Genomic DNA, 21,969 nt, shown 5'->3' with positions numbered 1-21,969 from the left:
AATCTAGCACATATATTTGCTGGAGCAACTTAATTAGACAGCAAATAAGTGTCATCAGGCTGTGGGATGGCATTCAGATTTGAATTACCTGAATTACCCGAACAGGTAATGTCAGTTCAAAGCACAGTTACATAGTTAAAATCTCACTCAGCTCATTTAATACAATGTTAAACTTAAACATGATAAGAAGCACTGCTTCACAAGGCAGGCCATACTTTCTGAGGAATTCAGAATCCCTGTGATACCTCCTGGAAGCTGGCTCATGCACACCATGCTGCATTTTCTATTCAGTCCTCTCACTTACACTGATGGTGTCCAGGTGCTGCCGGAAGGTCAGCTCTGCTTCCTTGCTGGGTAGGAACAGTTTCCCATGGCGGCTGTTGGGGGGCAGGGTTGTAGGGACTGCAAACAGTCCACTGTCGGCCTCAGTGCTCCCAGAACTTGAAGGACTAGCCACCAAGATAGGTCTAGGGAGGTTTCTCAAACCTAGAATATTTTAACAGCAATTTAAATTAAATAAAGTGAAAACAAAAAGGAAATAACTCTTTAGTAGCTGAAGGGTTGTAGAGAGCTGGGACTTAAGGATTCAGGCTTTGTCACCAGCTGTTTTCAAAATCAGGAATCTCTCCATATTTCAGTTGTCCCACCTGCAAACTGACAGTATTTACCTGCTATGAACACCACTAATATTCACTTGCTTTGAATTCTTGGAAGTATGAGAGTCAATGTAATTGTACACTACTGAAGAAACCAGAATTGAAGCCCTATTTTCAGCCCCACATAGACTGTGATAATCAGTTTATCTGTTCGGCTTGTAGGCATACCTGAGGGCCTATCCCAGTAAACAAACTATATCTACCATTTCTTATGTAGAGGAAGATAATACAATCACAGAGCCATTTTACAGTGTTTATGATTTATTTACACTCCCCACCCCTTCTTTCCCGATAGTAATTTGAAGTGGAATCCCAATAAAATCAATCTGGTGATGGAGCGGAGATCAATTTACCAAAGACCTTCCCAAAGACAGACTGTCTTCAAAATACATTTGGCACAGTGAAATAATGGTAACTTGTCTGAGTGAAATTTCTCTATTTATGTTTAAGTTTAAAAAAAAATGTGGTAGGATTTCCCTCTGCACACAGCCAGCTTGGATGAAAGCCAGCATTGGTAGCCTGTCCCTCTGAGGTAGCCAAGATCCACACAGGTGCTTTACAGCACCAGTTAACCCAGTTAACCTGCTCCTAGGGTTCACTGCTTCTCAGAGCAGGGGTGTGAAAAGGACTGCCTAAAAATCACAACTGATCTGAGTAATCCCAACACCATCACAAACTTTTCTGAAGGCATAAACATTTGGTGGCAAATGCAACTGGGCTGAAGCACAGAACCAAAATTCTTGGCCTGCATGGCTGGGGCTCACAGGTTACAGCAGCCATACCTCCTATTAGAGAAAAGGCAATTCATAATCATTCTCTATCTTATAATCATAGAATCACACAACTGATTTGGGTCGGAAGAGACCTTGAAGCTCATCTCATTCCACCCCCTGCCATGGGCAGGGACAACTTCACTATCCCAGGTTGCAGTATTCAGCCTTGAATACTGCCAGGCATCCGGGGCGGACGCAACTTCTCTGGGCAACCTGTGCCAGGGCCTCACCACCCTCACAGGGAAGAATTTCTTCCTAATATTTAATTTAAACCTATAGTGGCAGGATGGCACAGAAAATTTTCAGTACATACTTATCAACAGATTTTACACTGGGCATTTATTTGCCTGGTTTGTAAGCTGATATATCTCACACCCTGTGCCAGTCAGCATGTACTGGTTCAGGCTGGGAGGGGGTCAATTTTCTTCAGTGGCAGTTTTGGATTTGTGTTGCAAACAGTGCTCATAACTCAGGGATGCTCTAGTTACTCCTGAGCAGGATTTACACTGGTCAAGGCCTTTGCTGCTCCTCACCCCACACTGCAAGTGAGGGGGCTGGGGATGCATGAGGAACTGGGAGGGGACACAGCCAGGACAGATAATCCCAGCTGACCACAGTGATATCCCACACCATGGGGGGGTCATGCTTAGCATAAGGAGCTGGGGAAAGAAGGGAGGAATGGGGTGGACATTCAGAGTGATGGCATTTGCCTTCCCAAGTTACTGTTACATATGATGCAGCCCTGCTGTCTTGTGGTTGGTTGAACACCTGCCTGCCCAGGAGAAGCAGGGAACGAATTCCTTGCTCTGCTTTGCATGCACAGCATTTGCTTTCCCTAATAAACTGTTTTTATTTCAAACCATGAGTTCTCTCAGTTTTACTCTTTCAGTTCTCCCTCATTCCACCAGAGGGGAGTAACTAAGCAGCTGCATGGGGCTGAGTTGCTGGCTGGGATTAAACCATGACACAGCTCCCAAAAAAACCCAAGCATCTTCTCTAAGAGTGACTAAGGAGAGTTCTTCTGGATTGTGAACTGCATTACTGATGTGCATTGTTATTCAAGATTCAAAGCAGCACTGGACTTAGGACAATTCTAAAGCAAATTAGCACACACCAATGCTCTCAGACAGCGAAGTTCCTAAGAGTAAGAGCACTACTCCTTCCAGTGTTCCATCTCTGGGAAGTTCTCATTATGGTGTGAGGTACTGTGGATTTTTAGGAATACTCACCTGAGGAGCTGGAAGCAGCACCAGGAGAAAAAGTCTTGTTGCGAAGGGCAGACTGATTCCGTGCGCAGCCGGGACTCCTGGTGTTGATGGCAATTACCTTTCCTGGGGGAGTCAGGGCCTGCTCCTCCTGAGCAGGCTTTATAGGTGATGTGGCAATAGAGCTCATCTCGGGCGTCTGAAAATGCACATTAAATGAACATTTTGTGCTGGTACAACAAATGTATTGTGAAACTCACTGTACTTAGGAAGACTTAAAATCTGACATACTACAACACCTTAAAGTACTGTAAGCAATATCTCCTAGTGGGCGTGAGGGGCAGCTGAAATTACCTTCCTGCCCATTTAGCACTGTTGGATGTCACCAATTCAAAACATTAATTTATGTTACAATTGGGTTAACACTCAACAAGCTTCACACAACATGTTGGATCACCGCGGGATAGAAAGAAAGAGAAAAAAATAGTGTTGGTTTTAATTCAGTGCAAAGCTATTTTTCATAAACTCCATACAGAGGGCTGCTCTGGTGAGAGCAGACAAAAACATTTTAATTCTCTCTTAATTCTAATCAAGTAGAGTTTTGAATTTTTTCCCTTCTCTTTCACACTGTAACACAACACTAACAAGAGACACATGCGCATCGATAATTTTACAGGCCTACCCAGTTGTTTCATTAGGTTATTTAAACTGTTTTCTAGAAAACCCTCCCTTTTAAATTAATTTTAAGCAATCACAGGCTTAAAATTACACCCACTGCTCAAGTGCAATGCCACTTCACAGTTTATTTTATGCTGATGATTTTCATTTAAAGAATGAACCACAGCACAGCTGGCTACTTTGGCTGTTACAGATTATCTGGAGAAAACAGCAGGAATGCACACAATCAATCCTTCCTCTTAAAATATCCTGGGGCAAAAATACCATAGTTCCTGTCATTATTTGATGAAATGCAACTTTAAAGACATCTACAGTGCTTTCAGTGAGGCTGTAAATATCTTCCTGGCCTTTGCAATATCAGTGCCACAATGTTCATGTTTCAAGGAGAGTATGTTTTTCTGAAAAACAGTTAGAATAAAGTGGTATTTGACAAATTAAAGGTTGTGTTCCTTTTTTTTTTTTTTGCTGGAACGTACAATATAGTACATATCCTTAAAGAGCTCCTTTATTGTTCAGTAGTGCTATGCTACTATAAGACAGCCAAGAGTGTGAAAGTGACAGAAAAACACATGCAAATCCTAACTGCTGGTTCCTCCCCCCTCTCTTCAATTCCTCTCCCCCCAGGTCTCAGGGATGTCCTTCTTTATAGTTTGTGATTGTTTCATCATGTCATGCCTAGCTGTCACCTGTGTCACCAGAAGTAAAAGTAGATGCCAAAGAGGAGACAGCAGCCCAGATCTGTAAGATGTCAGACCAAAGGCCTTTGCAGTTTAAACAAAGTCTATATCTGGAGCTGCATCTGAACAAAGATGGGTTTAAATTTATAAAATCCTTCATTCCATGTCTGTAGAATCAGCATCAGAAGGAACTTTGAGTGGAGTTAAATCACCAACAAACAAGGATTAAAGAACTCTGTGTTTGGGAACAGTGATACATTTGCATCCTAGGTGGAACAGAATCTTTAGCTCATTGTATCTACCAGAGGCCTTTGAGTAGATCTGCTAAACTCTGTGTCTTTTTAAAAGATGTTTTACTAAGTTTCAATTGGCTGCACTAGGTGGAATTGGCTGCCCAAGTATCATTGGGGCAAATCTTAAATACAGGTTTACAAAGCACAAGAAGGAAAGCAAGTTCATTCCCTAAGGTCTGCCTAAGGACTGGGACTGTTGAACAGCCATCCTGGAGTCTGGGAACTTTTACACAAATCAACTGAGGCAGGCACAGTTCTACTGACTCTGCTGTTCTGAAGAAATATTTTCTTTTCACTCTCACACTGTGTAATTTGAACTACATAAATATTGAAAATCAATGCAGTTTTCATGTGCAATAATAATCTCATCCAGGCTCCATCTCCCACAAAAGGTTGGATTAGATGAGCTTCCAAGGCCTCTTCCAACCTGGACTGTTTTAAGGTTCCATGAATCTGAGAGAGAACAGAAGGCACCTCGCCTCAGAACTGATCTTTTGAGTAATCACGTTAAATGTTCACTGGAACACCAATGAGACTCACAGCAAACTAGAAGCTAAAAGGTAGTATAAAAAGCATATTGAAGCAAAGTTCACTCTGTAGCCAGCTGTCTTGTGTGGTGATTTTTGTATAACTTAAACACAGGAATCTCCAAAGCTCTTGACATGGCTAGCTACCGATTTATTGTGAATGCACAACTGGGCAATTATTCCCCAAATGAAACCAGAGTTTAGCATCTGGTGCATGAACAAGAGCTACTTACTGGTTTGGGATTGACTTCAGTAGAGATGAGTCTCAGAAGGCAATTCAAGAGTCTCTGCTTGTGCAAGGTAGGACATGCAGGGACAACACTTGACTCGGATATCTGCTCTCTAGCATGCTGGGTTTCTGGCTCCAAGACAGCCAACCAGTCATATTCCAGCTGCAGCTTGTTCGGTTTGCCCATCATGAGGTAGACTTCAGCCAGTGTAAGGCTCTCAGAGGTTCGCAGACTCCATCCTTCTTCTCTAACTTGTTGGGAGAGCCGACTTGGGTCATCCTTGAGAGACTTTGTACTGGATTGTCCCTGAGGTGGAGGTGGAAACGAGGAGCCCAGCTTCTCTTGAGAATCCTCCATTACTGCATCCGTGATATCCTTGGTACAAGCATCAAGCTGCTGGCCCTGGCTGTGGCTCACCTGAGTTTCGTATCTGCTGCTGCCAGGGGAAGCCACACCACCTCTCAGTAGCTGGGAACAAGAGTCAGAGGTCTCTGCACTCCTCCTGCTTGGAAAAGCCACTGGAGAAGCATTACCAGCTGCTGAAACAGAGTCTTTCCCATGCAGTTTGTCTGTGCAGAAACATTTCTCTGGGACGATTAGGTCCTGGCAGGACTTCATGTACCGTGGGAATGGATCGAGCAGAGAGAGCTCCTCCACATCAGGGATCCTGCTGCAAGCACACTCTGTGCTGCACGAAGATAGCACACCTGCCTGGTCACTAGCCAGGGCCTCCCTGCCCTCCATGCAGGGGGCCACTGAGCTCACCTTTTCCTGGTGTCCTCCTGGATCCTGAAGTCCAGAAGGTGGTTTCTGGAGGGAATTAGTGATGCCAAGATTTGAGGCTATTCCGTCCACCAGGACAGGCTCTGGGGCACCATCTTCAGTGCTTGCAGAAACTTCAGTTGTAGGCTGCAAGGTTCTGATGGGCTCTGTAGTGCTGTCTCCCCTTCCCACACCCTTACCTTCCATCCCCCGCAGGTATTTCAGCTGTCCCCTTGCTGTCCCCTGACCACTCTGTATGCCAAGGATTTGGGCAGGAGGGAGTAAGTGAGAGTCTTTTGCGTTCTGTTTGCATTTGCCCGTTTCCTGCCAATGTACGGTACAGAAGGCCTTGGAGTGGACCACTCTGGCTACCCCAGGCAGTGGAGTGATGGTACAGTTCTCCCCTGGAAAGAGATGGAGCATCACTTTCTCCTCTGAGAAGCTGCCTCTTGTTTCTGAGTCTCTGGAGTCTTGAAGTTGCTGTTCTTCAAGTGTTTTACGCTGAAAAAAGATGTGTCAAAGAATGTAACAGTCATCTGCCCCTTCCAAAAAAGCACCTGGGAGCCTATTTTGCAAGTTAAAAAATAAAAAAGAAAATAAAAGAAAACCTAGCTGATCGAGGATATATTCTCTATTCGCACAGATTATAGTGAAGACAACTATAATCAGAAATTAGGTTCTTTGTGGTGATAAAGACTGCAGTGAAGACCTGCTACAAGCCCAAATATCCATTCCAAACAAAATTACCTCCCTGTTTCACACACCACTGTAATTGTAAAAAAAAAACACAATCAACAAATTCCAACAAAACCAAGCAAAACCTCTAACACTGCACAGCAAAGCAGCCTCTCATGAGTGCAGTAAACTCCACCTTACACACTCTGACACCCTTCAGAGTTTCAAGTGCTATGCCGCTGCTTCTTCCAGGCTCACAAATTAAACAGAAAAGCCTGAATGAAAGGCCAAAGAAGTGGATAAAACCTACAAGTCAGAAGGACTAGGTTCAGAACAGAACAGTTGCTAACTCACAAATCCTTCTATTGCATGGATCAAATTTCAGAGGCAGGGACACCCTGAACACTGTATGGCTCAGACAGCGCAGATACATTGCAGGTATCAGCAGCTACCTCAACAAGAAGCTTAAGCCTATATTGGTGAAACAGCACAAAGTGCAAAGATCTGTCCTTAATCTCTTGGCTGAAACTGGAAAAAGAATAGTCAGTTATTATCCAGGCTGTACTGGGGTCACCCAGTGATAATGAACCAGACTAAGATCCCTGTTTGAGTAAACTAAATAAAGTCAGGAACATAATTTTTTCTTAACTAGCTTTTATGGGATCATAACAGAGAAGAGTTGAGGTAAAAGCAGAACACTATGGGATCTCCCACAAAAGCTTCCACTAGTGATGCTGAGACTTTATCTGTGTCTTTACTAAGCAGGGACTGGTATATTTATGAAGTAGATTCACTTCTACGATGCAAAACTGAACTCGGAATAGGACGCGAATTTCTCCCAGGACACAGCACGTGGAACAGACTGAGCAGGAAAAGGATACAACCCGCACTTCATGTAGAGCCCACTTCTGCTTCAGGAATTCAAGGAGGCTGGAGACCTTCCGATGTAACTCCACGATCATCCTGTACGCAAGAGAAGCAGAGCGAGGGAACAGAGAACAACTGTCAGCAGGAGCTCCAAGTCCTAACCTTGATGCTAGAAGGGGAATTAAGGAATAAACTGGCATTCTATAATGCCAGCACAAAGAACACTCCCAAGCGCTAAGAAAAACGGCCACAACAAAAAACATATGTTACCCCACAACTTTAAAATTTCGGTTAACTCACAACTGTGACAACTCAAACATTCTAAAAGCCTGTCAGATAAACCTGACTGCCATGATTCAAGAAACTATTTTTTTCCAGATAGAAGAAGACAGGAAAAGATGGCAGGACTTAGCTGAACTGCAGAAGTGCAGGCAAAGCATGAAGCTACTACATAAAGTATAAAAAGAGAAAAAAGGGCACAAAAGACAAACATTTACTTTTTGAAAGCATTTTACTAAATAAACCTAATGCAGAGAAGAGAAGGGATATTTTTATCATTATCTTTGGTCACTACAGCGAAGTGTTGCATTTGAAACAACATTCAACATCACAGAGGTCTCACGTTTGCTGTTCCAAGTTCTGGATTAGATGTAAGGACCAGGATGAACAGCCACTGATGACACTGAACAGCTGCACCAGCAGTGTTTTTCAAGGGAGAAACTACAAACACTTTCCATGCTACTTTAATCACTGGGTACAGGTGAAACATTCAGAGCCTTGGTGCAGGCACCTCTGACCACTGTGTATATTCCCTTCTCTCTGTCTATGGTACATGCAATACAGATTTTAGTAGAACCAAGGCTACTATCTCCATTTTACTTGCCCTCTGCTCTGACATTAAGTGGCACAAACTGTACTCATCTCCAAAGGTAGTAGCTCCTTCATTACTCAAATTAAAAGATATAAAGAACAATGGTAATCTAATTTTCCCACGTGATAACTCATGTTTACAAACCATGCACTGGTTAGACAAAGGCTTCAGACTAAGTACACTTAGGACAACTGCATTATCACAATTGACCTGCCCAACTGGCAAAGAGAGCCCTGAAGAAAGAGGAAGGGGCTAGGATGCTGCTCATCTATTTCCCTATTCTGAGCACCACAATCAGTTCTCCATTACCTAAGCCGTGGGTTCTGGGCAAGACTCTGTACTCGAGCCCATGCATGGTTATTCCGTGGCTGCAACTCCACAGGGACCTTGAGAGGAAGTCGTACTGGCTTTTGGTCCTCTTCATCACTCACACCTGAATGGAGATGAAGCACAAAGGTTCAAAGCAAAGACAACTCAGTCACAGCACTGTATGCTCAGTTACACAATATGAAAGATCAGACACCACCATCACCTACAGACAACTTGAGGAGCTCAGCTTCACCAGTGGAGCCCACTTCCTTAATTACCTTTTGTTTCAATATGTTCTTATCCTTGGACACTGTAGTGGTACTGGGGATTCCAGTTGAGCAAGCAGTGTCAAAAATCAGACCTCTAGAAACTTTAAGCCAGTACAGTATTTCAGACCTTTGAACAGCCTGATTCTACTTCTTGAGAACAAGGAAGTAAACAAAAACCCCAAAATGAAATCATACACAGCTGAATAGGAGAAGGTAAAAAATTTGAAAATGTTCAATGCTAAACACTATACTACTGCTGATTCACTAGCACCTTCACATACAGTGAAAGCAGCAGTGAGCTGGTCGGGTGTGGGTATTTCCTTTTCAAGTTAGCTGGTAAGAAAACTGCATGAGTCCTGAAGTTACTGGGGTTACACGAGCAAACAGGCCAAGACAGAATACTATGCCCAGGACAAACATGCAACAGCCCAAATTTCCCTGCCAGCGATGGACACACCAGAACAAGCCTGCTCACTTTCTATGCTTCCAGCCATCTTCTAGAACACCCTCATGTTCCAGCATCTTATACTCACCATCTGGATCACAGAGTTTCTTCAAAGCCCTGCACATGGGAGCTTTGATACGCAGGTTTCTGCCTTTGTAACGAACAGTTGTAGCCCTGGATATATGAAGAGAGAAGTACTTAGAGGAACCAGTAACAACAGTATGTGAATACAGACCTATCCATCTTAGGCCCTGTCCTCTTCACCATCCTCATATATGACTTGGACACAGGACTGGAAGAGATACTAAGCAAGTCTGCAGATGATACAAAATTGGGAGAAGCCGTAGACTCCCATGAAGGCAGGGAGGCCCTGCAGAGAGAGCTCAACAAATTAGAGGAGTGGGCAATCACCAACCATGTGAAGTTCAACAAGGGAAAGTGCCAGATTGTGCACCTGGGATGGGGCAACCTTGGATGTATGACAGACTGGGGAACAAGATGCTAGGGAGCAGTACTGCAGAAAGGACCTAGGGGTCCTGGTCAAGGGCCAGTTGGAGCTGAGTCACCAGTGCCCCGGAGCCAAGAGGGAAATCCTTGTTCTGGGGGTACCAGGTCCAGCATTGCCAGCTGGGCTGGGAGGGGATTGTCCCACTCTGCTTTGCACTGGACTGGCCTCACCTTGAGTATTGTGTGCAGTTTTAATCACTACCATATAATAAAGATATTAAACTATTAGAGAATGTCCAAACGAGGGCAATGAAAATGGTGAAGGGGGAAGCCATATGAGGACTGGCTGAGAGCACTTGGTCTGTTCAGCCTGGAGAAAAGGAGACTGAAGGGAGACCTCCTTGCAGTTGCAACTTCCTCATGAGGGAAAAAGAAGGGGCAGACACCAACTTCTTCTCTGTGCTGGTCACTGGTGAGAGGACCCAAGGAAATGGCCTGAAGTTGTGTCAGGGCAGGTGTAGGTTGGATATTAGAAAAAGCTTCTTCCCCCAGTGCTTGGGCACTGAACAGGCTCCCCAGAGCAGTGGTCACAGCACCAAACTTGACAGATATCAAGAAGCATCAGGACAATGCTCTCAGGCACAGTGTGACTCTTGGGCATGGTGTTGTGCAAGGCTGGAAGCTGACCTTGATGACCCCTGTCCCTTCCAACTCAGCTTATTCTGTGATCAGGGACACAGCAAAATACTATCATGGCTACAGGAATGAATACAGAAATGTAAGGGTCTGTAGGGCAATTTCATGGAGCATTCAGTCCTTCGTATCACCTTATTTTTCATTGTGGAAGTGCTACTCTTGTGACTCTCCTCTTCCAGACTTTCATTAAACACTTGGTTGTCCACCCAGGGAGGGACTTCTGTTTTATAAGTGGATCAGGATCATGTTACTTCGGTTCAAGAGTACCCTCACAGACAGCTGCTTCATAAAAGACAAGTGGTTTTGATTTAGTCTTCCCTTTATAGGAAGAAAGAGTCTGAAGTCCTTGCAGTCTTTCATTTGGAAATATGATCACCATATCTGGTGCAGACATGAGGTCTAAGAGCTTGTGCAAAAACCTAAACGAAGTAACTTTTTACAGTATGATTTCACTGGTTTAGTTTCAGTATCACTTTAGCAGTTTCAAAGATCCTTAAAAGTCAGAGGTCATTTTTGTTTTCACACCATGAAACGACTTGATTTCTTCAATCCATCAGTCCTGTTTTCTTTGTAGGGACTTAAAGGGCACACATTGAGCCTAATCAAATTACCAATGGCAGTATTACTACCTAATACTCGAAGCATTAAGGATCAGCTGGCATAGAAGCAGCAGGACTGAATGCAAATCCTTGTAGTAAAACAAAATAAATTATAAAGAATATTCCTATGCTGTAAGTAAAACACCATCATGCAGGAAGAGCAGTTGTCTACAGTGCTAGGAGGAAAAATCTGCAAAAGGGCAGCAGAAGTGGAGGCAGACCTGAGAAGATGGAGCTGATGGGGTGAGCAACTCAAAAGTTTCAGTTACTGAACTGTGACTTTCTATAGATTTGGAATATCCCTGGGCTGGAAGGGCAGATTTCTTTTCAGCTTAATTCTTGGAAAAAAGAATTGTTTGAAGACAGTTGGCCCCACCAAGTCCAACAGTGTAAAGTCTCTGTCAGGGTCTTCCAGTGAAAAGACTCTTAGAGAAGGACACAGAAAGCCTTGCAGATATCTAATCAATAAGTTGAGGTAAGGACTAAAGTTAAAACCTCGTCCTGGGCACCTAAGCCTTAGCATGCAACTCCATATCCTCTTGTATTTATCCTTATATTAAAGTATAGATATTATTTTATCAGAAAATCAGCATCTTGTACAATGATCTTCTTCCCTATTTGTAATCTATTTTAATACAGCAAATTCTTTTCACTATTTGTGCAAGCTGAGACTGTCCTCCTTGATTTTAGCTAATGCAATTCTTTATTATCAAATGTGCCCTTGAAGCATGTGAGTGAAGAGTCAGAAATGGCATTATTAGTATAATCATCGTAATTATTATTTTGACAGTTATAACAGTACAAGTAAGAAGAGGTTTGGGGAGAGAAACATTTTTGTATTAACTGATATAATTATATAAACCAATCAAGTTCTGTGGAAATTGTTTCATCACATGAGTGGAAAGTTATTGAAACAAGGGCCCGGCTGCTCAGAAGGCCCAAGAAGGTTTGATCTGCCTAAAACAGATGAGCTAATTGATCTAAGAAAAAGAAAAAATAAGAGAAGCGCTGTTGTTCATTTTTATATTTCCTATTTCTGCTCAAGAGCCCAGCAAGTTGGTCATAAAGCATTTATTGTTGAATCAGGCTTCCTGGTAGTTGTTCATGTTCCATTTGTCTGCCACCTGTGCAGGTGGACCTTGGGCTGCAGGTATCCACCATCTGTTACCATGGAGCAGCTTATAAACGAACATGGATCAGCATTACAAACTCCTGAATGCATCTCTATCTGTGCTTCAAAGGGCAGAGAGATGAGAAAAAAACAACCAACCTAACCAAAACCTAAGATAAAAGCCAGAAAAGAAGTGTGAAAAATATAAGTATATTATGGAAAAGATATTATTTGAAAAAAAAAAAAAAAACAAACCAAAAATCAAACAAAACAACAAAACACTAGGAGGAAAACCACATTGGAGGAAACCAAACAACTGCAAACCTGCTGATACCTATATGGAGAAGCAGGAACCACTGTCTTCCCCGAGCACGAGGCGAAATGGCACAGTTCAGAAGTCAGCAAGCAAAGTACACCATTCAGTAAATGAAGAGACATTTACTTTCATGTTTTGTCACAAATGTGACAAAACATGAAAGACCTCCCATGCAAGTTTTCACCCTGCCACTACAGCACTCTTCCACGACAACAGTTATCAATGTTATTTCCATGGTTCCTTCGAACACACTTTAGAATATCCCAGCTCCCCACATTCAGATGTTCTGCTTCCCCTAATTCCCTTTTCCATTAAGCACACTTAGCTTCAAGGAATCTAGGACAGAGTCTAAAGAATAACTTGTTATCAAACTGATATAAAAGCAGATACACATTTAGACACTATAATTTTCTAATTGAAATCTGTAGCTGGGAGGCTGGAAGAAGACTATTTTTACAAATTTAGGGGAGAGTACAGTAGAACAGTCAGTCTGCAACAGAACTACTTTTAGCTTCAAAATCCCTTTTTTCTTCTGTTACCTAGATCCTGGATGTCTCCAAATGCAGAAAAGGGTAAGTCTTAAAAAAAGTCACTCTACTGACTATGCATTCAGAATTACCTGTCTGACTTGACACCAAGAGCATAACCTGCCTACTTAAAATGGTTTGGTTTATATACTATTTTTTTTCAGTATACTAAAATGGTTTGGTTTATATTTTTTTTTCAGTATGAACTGTTATTTTATGATCAAGATTTTTAGAGAGTTACAGATTTCCCCTCAGCATGCCAAAGAGCTTTCCCAAGGAACTGGAAGATGGTGAAGAATCACTCCTGTCTCACATAAAGTACATTCAGAATCTGAACCAGACAGAACAACTAATGCCTTTTAATGGTTTCTGTCTTTCTTACCTAGTGTTATAAAGAGCCTCTCAAGTTGGGGGGTAAAACCACACACACTACAAGACACTGAAGAGTGCTCTGCTTAACTAGTGCACCATTAAAATACTTCTTTAATCAAGTGTTTTTTGTGGTTTGGTTGTTTTTTTTTTAACTTACCCAAAATTTCTACATATTTACAAAGACATTGAGGAAATATTTTTATTTGTTCCTATGTAGTTTTTTATTAAATGTAAAGGGTGTTGCAAAACCTGTTAAGTAATAATGTTTCCCTCCTAAATATGAAACAAAACAACAAAACCTTCAGTTTATTTAAATTAGTTACTGAGCAGTTCTGCTATACCACTATACATCCTTTTCTTCTTGTTATACATCCAATGACATAATAAATGTGTAGTAAAATTAAAATGCTGTAATAAAAATCTTAGCACAAAGGACTGGACAGAGAGTGGTCCTGTCTTTCAGCAGCTAGAGCAGGCCAGTGTTGCCCTGAGTATGCTGAACTACTCAGAACAGTTACAGAAGCTGACAGAATAATTCTTAGCTTCCCCTTGCATTTATAAAGATGTAGACTGTGATCTATTTTCTGCAAGATTCCCCATTTATTCAACAACTCCTGTACCACTGGCTGTTGACTAGCCTCATTTGCCTGTTTCTGACATTCGGAAGCCAAGTACAGAGATGTACAACAGGCAAACAGGGATGCACCACACAGAGACTTTGCCGATACTTACCAGGGTCAGCTGACAACTGGAGTTGTCAGGCACTCCCCAGTATGCATGACCTGGGTTATAAGCTCAACTAGGAAGCTTTTACATATGGTTTTCTTATGAGTCCCTGACAGGGTCATTTGTTTTTCCACACTCCAAGAGATTAGTACAGAAACAAGAGATGCAAAACAAGCACTGAATTAGAGCATGTAACTCCAGGGTCAGGAGTTGTGCTGCAAATAAATTGCCAGGTAGCTCCTCAGAACCTTTCTTGACTTTTCTTACCAATTAAATGAAGAGAATGTTTACCAACTTAAGGAGCAGATCATCGGAATAATGCATGTTCATATTCCCTATTTTTAATCACTTTGGGTTCACTTTCACTGCTTTCCTCAGTGACAAGCCTTACAAAGTGCATTGCACTCAGAAAAAGAGTGTCACACTTGAAAGAAACATGTTAGCAACTGGAGAAAGAGCTGATTACAAAGAGGGAAGAGCTCATAGAATTGTACCATCACTGAGCAAGATGAGAAGTTGAACCAACCAAGGTACATGCAACGTGTTTGCTTCTGGGAGCTATGAGGCTGCCCTGCACGTGCAAGTGGTGCAGACATCCAGGTGGTAATGAAGACACAGTTTGTTCTTCTTCAGCTGATGAGGGACGCAGGAGAAAAAGGGAAATAAAAATGGGCCTCCCAGATGGAGACAAAAAGCCTATGCAAAAGCAACTGGTTAATGTTATGTACACTCTAATTTTGGCGTAGAAGATTAGCATTAATACTTCCAAATGCAAAGACTCCTCTTCCCAAAATGGTTTGTCACAAAACTGGCTTTCATGAAGTAAACACCTAGACTACACAGAAATCACTAACCCTCGTTAACAATTAATTAGAAGAACTAAAGCCTGAATCATGCAAAGTGATAGACTGATACTACAGCTCACTAAACAGCATCAGGCTCATTTACTATGCTTTAGTTTGTTTGGATAACCCAGTATAAGAAAGGCACTCTAGTATAGCACAGAGTGACTAAACGAACTGCTGATACTCTGAACCATAGAGATATTCGGGGAACTACAGATGAAGGCTCATCCCAGGTCCACTTTAACTGGTAACTCAAATTTAAAGAGGTAATTTGCTTTAAGAATAATGCCATTAAACATACTGTTAATATTTTCCTAATTGTACAAAACCCAAACCACATGGGAATTTCTCTTCTAATTTAAAACCTTGCAGTTAACAGAAGGATGAACAAGTGATTCAAGCATCACACTGAAGACCATCAACACAAGCACACTGTACAAACAGCATTTCCCAGGAGAGGAAAGATTGTTCAACTCCTAAGAAACTGATCTGGGAATTCCATTTGAGAACAAGAGAAAGGGAGAACACCAAATATCTGTATTTTGCAAGGCAAAGTCAAAAGACTGCAGCTGCTGAGGGGGCAAACTCCTGCTCCTGTCTACAGTCAAGTTTACCTCATCAATAACTTGCCTACTACAGTGAACACCCTAAAAGCAAGAATGTAAAAGGTAAAAGCAGACCTGTAAAAGACAGAAAATATTGATTTTTCAAATCACTCTTAAAGATGGGGTCAAGGACACATCAATGCCTCCTAAGTAATCACATACCTTGTCCTTTGAAAGAGATTTCACTTTAAAAGACATAAATTCTAAAAGCTGAACTACTTTGGAAAAATTGATGCACAAATCAGGTATGCCCTCATTTATAATAATAAACAACATCTAACCCCTTCTGCATTCTGGGAGGGCATCGAATCATAGACGGCAACCCCAAATCCCACAACACTCTTTAGAAGTGAAAGAGAACACTCGTTCTTAATGTCAAGGAGATGCAAAAGTCACTGGAGGGCTGAGGCTTCCAATGTGCTGAAGGGTCATTTCAGGTCTGAAAGTCAGGACTTGTGAGCCCTGCTGAGGTAGAATGGTTTGGACATGAACCCTCACTGCAAGAAGGGCATTAAGGGGCTGGAATGTGTGCAGAGATGGGAATGGAGTTGGGGAGGCTCTGGAGCACAAGTCTGATGAGGAGCAGCTGAGCAAGCTGAGGGGGGCTCAGCCTCTGCACAACTCCCCGACAGGAGGGTGCAGCCAGGTGGGGGTCGGGCTTGGCTCCCAGGGAACAAGGGACAGGACAGGAAGAAACAGCCTCAAGCTGTGCCAGGGGAGGTTTAGATGGGATACTGGGAAAATTTCTGCAGTGAAAGTGTGGTCAGGCAGTGGAACAGTCTGCCCAGAGCAGTGGTGGAGTGACCATCCCTGAAGAGATTTAAAAGACCTATGGATGTGGCACCTGGGGACAGGAGTTAGTGGTGGAAGGGCTGAGGTAATGGTTGGACTTGATGATCTTGGATTCCAACCCAAATAATTCTATGATTTCCCTGAGTGAATCTACATGGTTAAGTGCTGTAGCTTCTGTAAAGAATTCTCATTTAATTATTTTATTAAACTTAACTCATAATTTCTTATTAATAACAATTAATGGCTTCATGGAAAAGGGGAGAAATAATAATTTTCCTAATATATTTCCTAATACAAAACAAACTAAGAATGGGAAACATCAAACTTCTGCTCTTGAAAATTAAAAAATGCCCCAAACTTTGGATGATCAATACAACATCCAACTGAACAACACAGTTTCATGAGTGTCAGGAGTAAGTTCTTACTTACCCGGCTTGAATGAGCTCATTGAGTTTAGCTGCGTTCTTGTCATCCATACCTTTCCAGTAAATGAGATAACACAGTGAATTAGGATTTACACTGTTAAACCCAGGGCCTTCTCTGTGTCCTGTTTGGTTTCCAAAGCTATTACATTTTATTCTCACGTAGGATTAACATGCATGTGCTGTAACATAGCTCTTCTGGAAAGTTCGTATTTTCATAACATGCAAGCTTTACATGATCCTTGCAACAAAAATTACTTTTTACACATGGATTAAATAATCCTAGTTTAGATACTACAGTCATCTTTGAACATTGGGCTTTAATCTGACACTGGGTTATTAAAAAGCAAAGCTTCTTCCTGCTCAGTCTCTGTTACTAAGGCAGCAAGGCAGAATGAAACAGCACCCTAGTACTTAACAAGAGTAAATAAAAATAATAAAATGCACATGCAACCCTCACTTTTTCATATGCATTATAGAGCATGTTTTTAGACAGAAATTTTGGTAACTCGATTTATATGACAGTTAGGCCTAGATCTATTCACTGAACAATTAACCTCCCTCTGGCAATGCTAAAAGTATTTCTGGAGTGTTTTCGTGTCTCAATAGCTCTCAGTAAGTCTTCTCCATTTATATGACTGTGAATACCACATGAGGAAAAAAAGAGGGGGGAGAAGGAAGAAACTGCTTTTCTACAGAGTAGACCTGTCATAAATGCGTGTACAGTCTTGCATCTTGAGTACATTTGGTCTTGGAGACAAAAATTTTCTAAGTGACAGTGAGCAAAGTATGTAGCCAAGTCCCAAAGTTCTAAAAAGACAGAAGCCGAGAGGCTGCAGGCATTGCCATGGTGACTGTGTAAAATCTTACTCCCAGTCACAGCAAGAAGGGTCTACTTGTAAAAGAAATGTGGGTACAGGAAAGAAACACTAACACTGATCTCTGCTGACAGTGCAATGTGCCTTGCTTCTGCACCTGCTTTGTCATCAAACAGCTCAAAATTGCTTCTCCAAATTGAGCACTGCTTCTCAAATTAACACACTAGAGATCTTTAAACAAACAGAATAAAGTCGGTATCAACATTCACAACAGTCTCGTTCATTACCTGTTACGACAGCAATCCCAGGTAAGGGAATAACATAGCTAAAAACCTTTCCCAAAATCCCGTAATCCTTTCAGGAATTGTACTTGTTCACTCATGAACACTTTCATGTCCATTTCACCTTACAAGTAGTATGACTTCACAAAGAAGTGAAGGTATTTTGATGGTTTTCCATGTCCCACAAATTAAACAAAGCAGGTAGAAGATGCACTATGATGTAACACTGTGCAAAAAGCCTGGGGACAAATGAAAAAATACGTGGATAAAAAGGTGCATGCACACGAACTGGCACATGTTTCTCTGCCCATTCTTCAAGGCAATCATGTCACAGCTCTCTCTGGTCTGGAAGCCAAGAAAACCATAGGAACCATGTCCTGGGGCTCATCACCCCCAGTGTGGACAGTATGGTAAGGTAGGGATCCTCTATTCTACTCAGGTGAAATTCCACCTGCAGCTCTGGGGGTCCCAGCATATGAAGTACTTAAAGAAAGCTTAAAAAAAAACCAAGGAAAGTCTTCTCAGCAGGGCCTGGAGGGACAGGACAAACGTTGATGGTTTTAAACCACAGGAGGGAAGACTTTTTATTATGAATGTGGGGAGGCCCTGGCACAGGTTGTCCAAAGAAGCTGTGGGTGTCCCATCCCTGGAAATGTTTAAGGCCAGGTTGGATAGGGGTTGGAGCAATATGGTCTAGTGGAAAGTACCCCTGCCCATGGCAGGGGGTTGGGATAAGATGGTCTTTAAGGTCCCTTCCATTCCAAACCACTCTGTAGTTCTGAGAGCCTAAGCTCAGGTACGTTGCTAATGCAGTTAATCAACTGCCAGCAAACAGCAGAGCATTGTTATGGCACACACTCCTCCATCTCTACTCACCGATATAGACAAAACTGGACTCTGGGACTGACAAGGTCAGAACCTATCTTGCTTAGGCAGTAAAGTTATTTCCAATTCTGATTTGTGCCTTTTCATCTTCAGGGTACAGTGAGCAAACATTTAGAGGAAAAACTTAGAAAAATACACCATCCCAGATTTTGACTGCATGGGCACAAATAATTCTGGGTGTAAGCAGTATCATTTACACCCTTAATTGCTTAGGTTTCAATAATAACAGAATAGATAATCTAAGCTTTGTGTATGTTTTCCTATCACCTGTGGGCAATACATGCACAGCATTTTGCAGACAGATAAAACTAAAGAAATCTATCAAAGTGGACTAATGCAACAGACTAAGGAAGGTCTGTAAAAATAAAAATGCATTTAATGAAGAAATAACACCACAGATTACAGCAACAGTCAAGAACTTAAAAGTGGAACTGAACTAGACACTGCCAACCTCAAGGGTAGTAACTTCTGATTCTATAATATAAAAATAACCTGAAGTCATTCATACTCACATCCCCCGATCTTTTTCCTTAGTTCCCCATAGCAGATTAAGCCATACAGCTCCAGGGAAGATTTTTTCAGCCCTTGAGAAAACACTAGAAAGCAGAAGAGGTGTCAGTGAGATGCAGGTTGCAGATACGCACAGCTACATTGCAGATGCTCATTTCAACACTAAAAAGGAGAGGATTTGTATTTTCAATTATGAGACAAATCACAAAGGCAAAATTAAGTTCTGGTTCAAGAAACACCATAATGGGATTGGTTCAACAATTTCCTTTATATGGCATTTTTCAGATTACAGGAAAACAAACTCCATGGAATTTAAACAAATACGCAACTGCTCAATATGCAAAATAAAGCTAATTCATAATAAAGCTAGGTCCAGTATGAACTGTTTACAAAATCTAAACAAAATGTCCAGATGCCACTAAGCACATGCATACAGAACAATTTTACATGAAAATTCAGGGGTAGGTTTGTATTTTCCAGATGACAGATTTTTTGGGTGCACAAACACATCCTAAGAGATTTGATGCAAATTCTAGATTCTAAATTTTTACACAAAAAATTGATGGCATTTTATTCAACCTTGCAAGGGATTTTTTTGTCCTTGCTCTTCAACACACAAGATGCGGACATTAATGCTAATACACCTAAACATCTATGACAGCAAGGACAGTCTTGTGATTTACAAACCAAGTGAAAATATTTATTCTTGTCTATTCATCAAAACTTTAGTTCTCTTTGATCCCAAAATGCAAGCACACATATTTCTATTAATACCAAACCTAATCCTAACTACTGCACTGATTGTTAAAATTCCTTCAGACAATGAGATTCTGGACCCCAAAGACACAGATACATAACTGATTTTTATTTTAAAAATTCTTCCATACTGTGTTCACTGCAACACTGGCTTTCAAATAAAATACTAATGGCTTCATCTTAAACTGCTGCCTTGTTTTGAAAAAAGGAACTCCCAAATACACTTTGTGCCAGGTTGTTGAGATACTCAAGTCCTCCTTTAGGTAACCTAAGCTCAGGAACACAGAAGTTCATAAAGAACTACATATTCATATTATAGTATGTACCATCGTACATAGTATGATACTAAGCATACTGTACACTAGCTTGCATTCCTTCAGCTTCTTTCTAGCCATATCAATTTCTCCTTAATGACTTACTTTTAATAACTCATTATTTTTAATTTTTAGTGAGATTTAGCAAGACCAAGTGCTGGGTCCTGCACTTTGGCCAAAACTCCCTGCAGCACTACGGTCTGGGGACAGAGTGGCTGGATAATGGCCAAGCAGAAAGGGACCTGGGGGTGCTGACTGACAGCTGACTGAACATGAGCCAGCAGTGTGCCTAAGAAGACCAACGGCACCTGGCCTGGATCAGGAATGCTGTGGCCAGCAGGACAAGGGCAGTGATTCTTCCCTTGTACTCAGCACTGGTTGGGCCACACTTTGAGTGTTGTGTCCAGTTCTGGGCCCCCCCAATTTAGGAAGGATCTTGAGATGCTCAAATGTGTTCAGAGAAGGGCAACGAAGCTGGTGAAGGGTCTGGAACACAAGTCCTGTAAGGAGTGGCTGAGGGAGTTGGGTTGTTTAGCCTGGAGAAAAGGAGGCTCAGGGGAGACCTCATCATTTTCCACAACTCCCTGAAAGGAGGGTGTAGCCAGGTAGGGGTCAATCTCTTCTCGAACACATTCAGTCACAGAAAGAGAGGACACAGCCTTAACCTGCATCAGAGGAGCTCTAGGACAGAAATTATGAAGTTCTTCACAGAAAGGATGACTGAGCATTGGAATGGGCTGCCCAGGGAGGTGGTGGAGTCACCGTCTCTGGAAGAGTTTAAGAAAAGACTGGATGTGGCACTTGGTGCCATGGTCTACTTGACAAGGTGGTCATAGGTTGGACTTGATGATCTCAAAGGTCTTCTCCATCCTAGTTGATGCTGTGATAAAGAGATTGTATTTTACACTAGCTTCACATTCCTTTAACTTCTTTCCACATCCATTTCTCCCTGAGGAGTTATTTTTAACTTGAGAGGCTCTGGCCACAGACTATAGATGAATTTACTGTCGAAAATTTTGCTGATATTCAGGAGTTATTCAAAGACCAAAAAATTCAACCACGACAAATTTATGCATCTTAGAATACACCATCAGAATGACCTGAAAACTCTGGAGACTATTACTTAATTACAAGCTAATGGGAGAAATTACATTTTTGATGCCCTCAAGTCAGAACAACTCAATCTTAATAAAATCTGGTCACTCTGAAATACATTTCTTTAGCCTGTTATTCAGATCAGGCCACCCACAGACTAAGCTGAATCCTCTCTGCCCATTCCTAAGTAGTATGGATTTGATAAAAATCCATTTTAAATTAAAATGTTACTGTTATAAAACACCACCAGCAGTTTATCTGACTTCCTAATTTTGTTTTCATTAAACCACTTGCAGAAGGAGGGAAAAGAATGGGAAGGGGAATATGGCACTGGGAATCGTAAGTTATTGGACCCATGGTACAATTTCAAACTTCTTTGAAGTGGGAGCAAATATGTCACCATTTACACTTGTATTGGACTGTGATTTTTTTCTACCTCCCCCCAAGAATTGCAAAGTAGTGCTGGGTCAGTGTGCTTGATGGAGCCACGCCTGATTAATGTCTAGGCAGTTCTTGAAGGTGTGTTCCTGACAATACAAAAACATTTCCTTGAACCTGATTTCCCCCCCAATATTAACAGAAGGATCTGCATTTACTATGGTGCGGTGAATTCAC

The 21,969-nt window shown here is 41.8% G+C and overlaps 1 protein-coding gene across 3 annotated transcripts in view; it reads right to left on the bottom strand.

Moving 5' to 3' along the window:
- The window catches only part of CRAMP1 (cramped chromatin regulator homolog 1), a 49,012-nt gene that overhangs the window by 13,238 nt on the left and 13,805 nt on the right, over positions 1 to 21,969 (bottom strand). For all 3 annotated transcript variants that reach the window (XM_030957915.1, XM_030957913.1, XM_030957914.1), the window contains exons 5-12: positions 19,192 to 19,275; positions 16,703 to 16,751; positions 9,326 to 9,411; positions 8,524 to 8,647; positions 7,358 to 7,439; positions 5,043 to 6,302; positions 2,659 to 2,833; positions 305 to 486 (exon numbers count right to left, since the gene is read on the bottom strand). In XM_030957915.1, the coding sequence (XP_030813775.1) occupies positions 305 to 486; positions 2,659 to 2,833; positions 5,043 to 6,302; positions 7,358 to 7,439; positions 8,524 to 8,647; positions 9,326 to 9,411; positions 16,703 to 16,751; positions 19,192 to 19,275 (2,042 nt within the window). The remainder of the gene's footprint in view (positions 1 to 304; positions 487 to 2,658; positions 2,834 to 5,042; positions 6,303 to 7,357; positions 7,440 to 8,523; positions 8,648 to 9,325; positions 9,412 to 16,702; positions 16,752 to 19,191; positions 19,276 to 21,969) is intronic.

The sequence above is a fragment of the Camarhynchus parvulus genome, chromosome 14 (genome assembly GCF_901933205.1).
Source record: "Camarhynchus parvulus chromosome 14, STF_HiC, whole genome shotgun sequence".
NCBI lineage: Eukaryota > Metazoa > Chordata > Aves > Passeriformes > Thraupidae > Camarhynchus > Camarhynchus parvulus.
The sequence above is the reverse complement of the archived record's forward strand: the minus strand, read 5'-3'. Positions and strand labels throughout refer to the sequence as shown.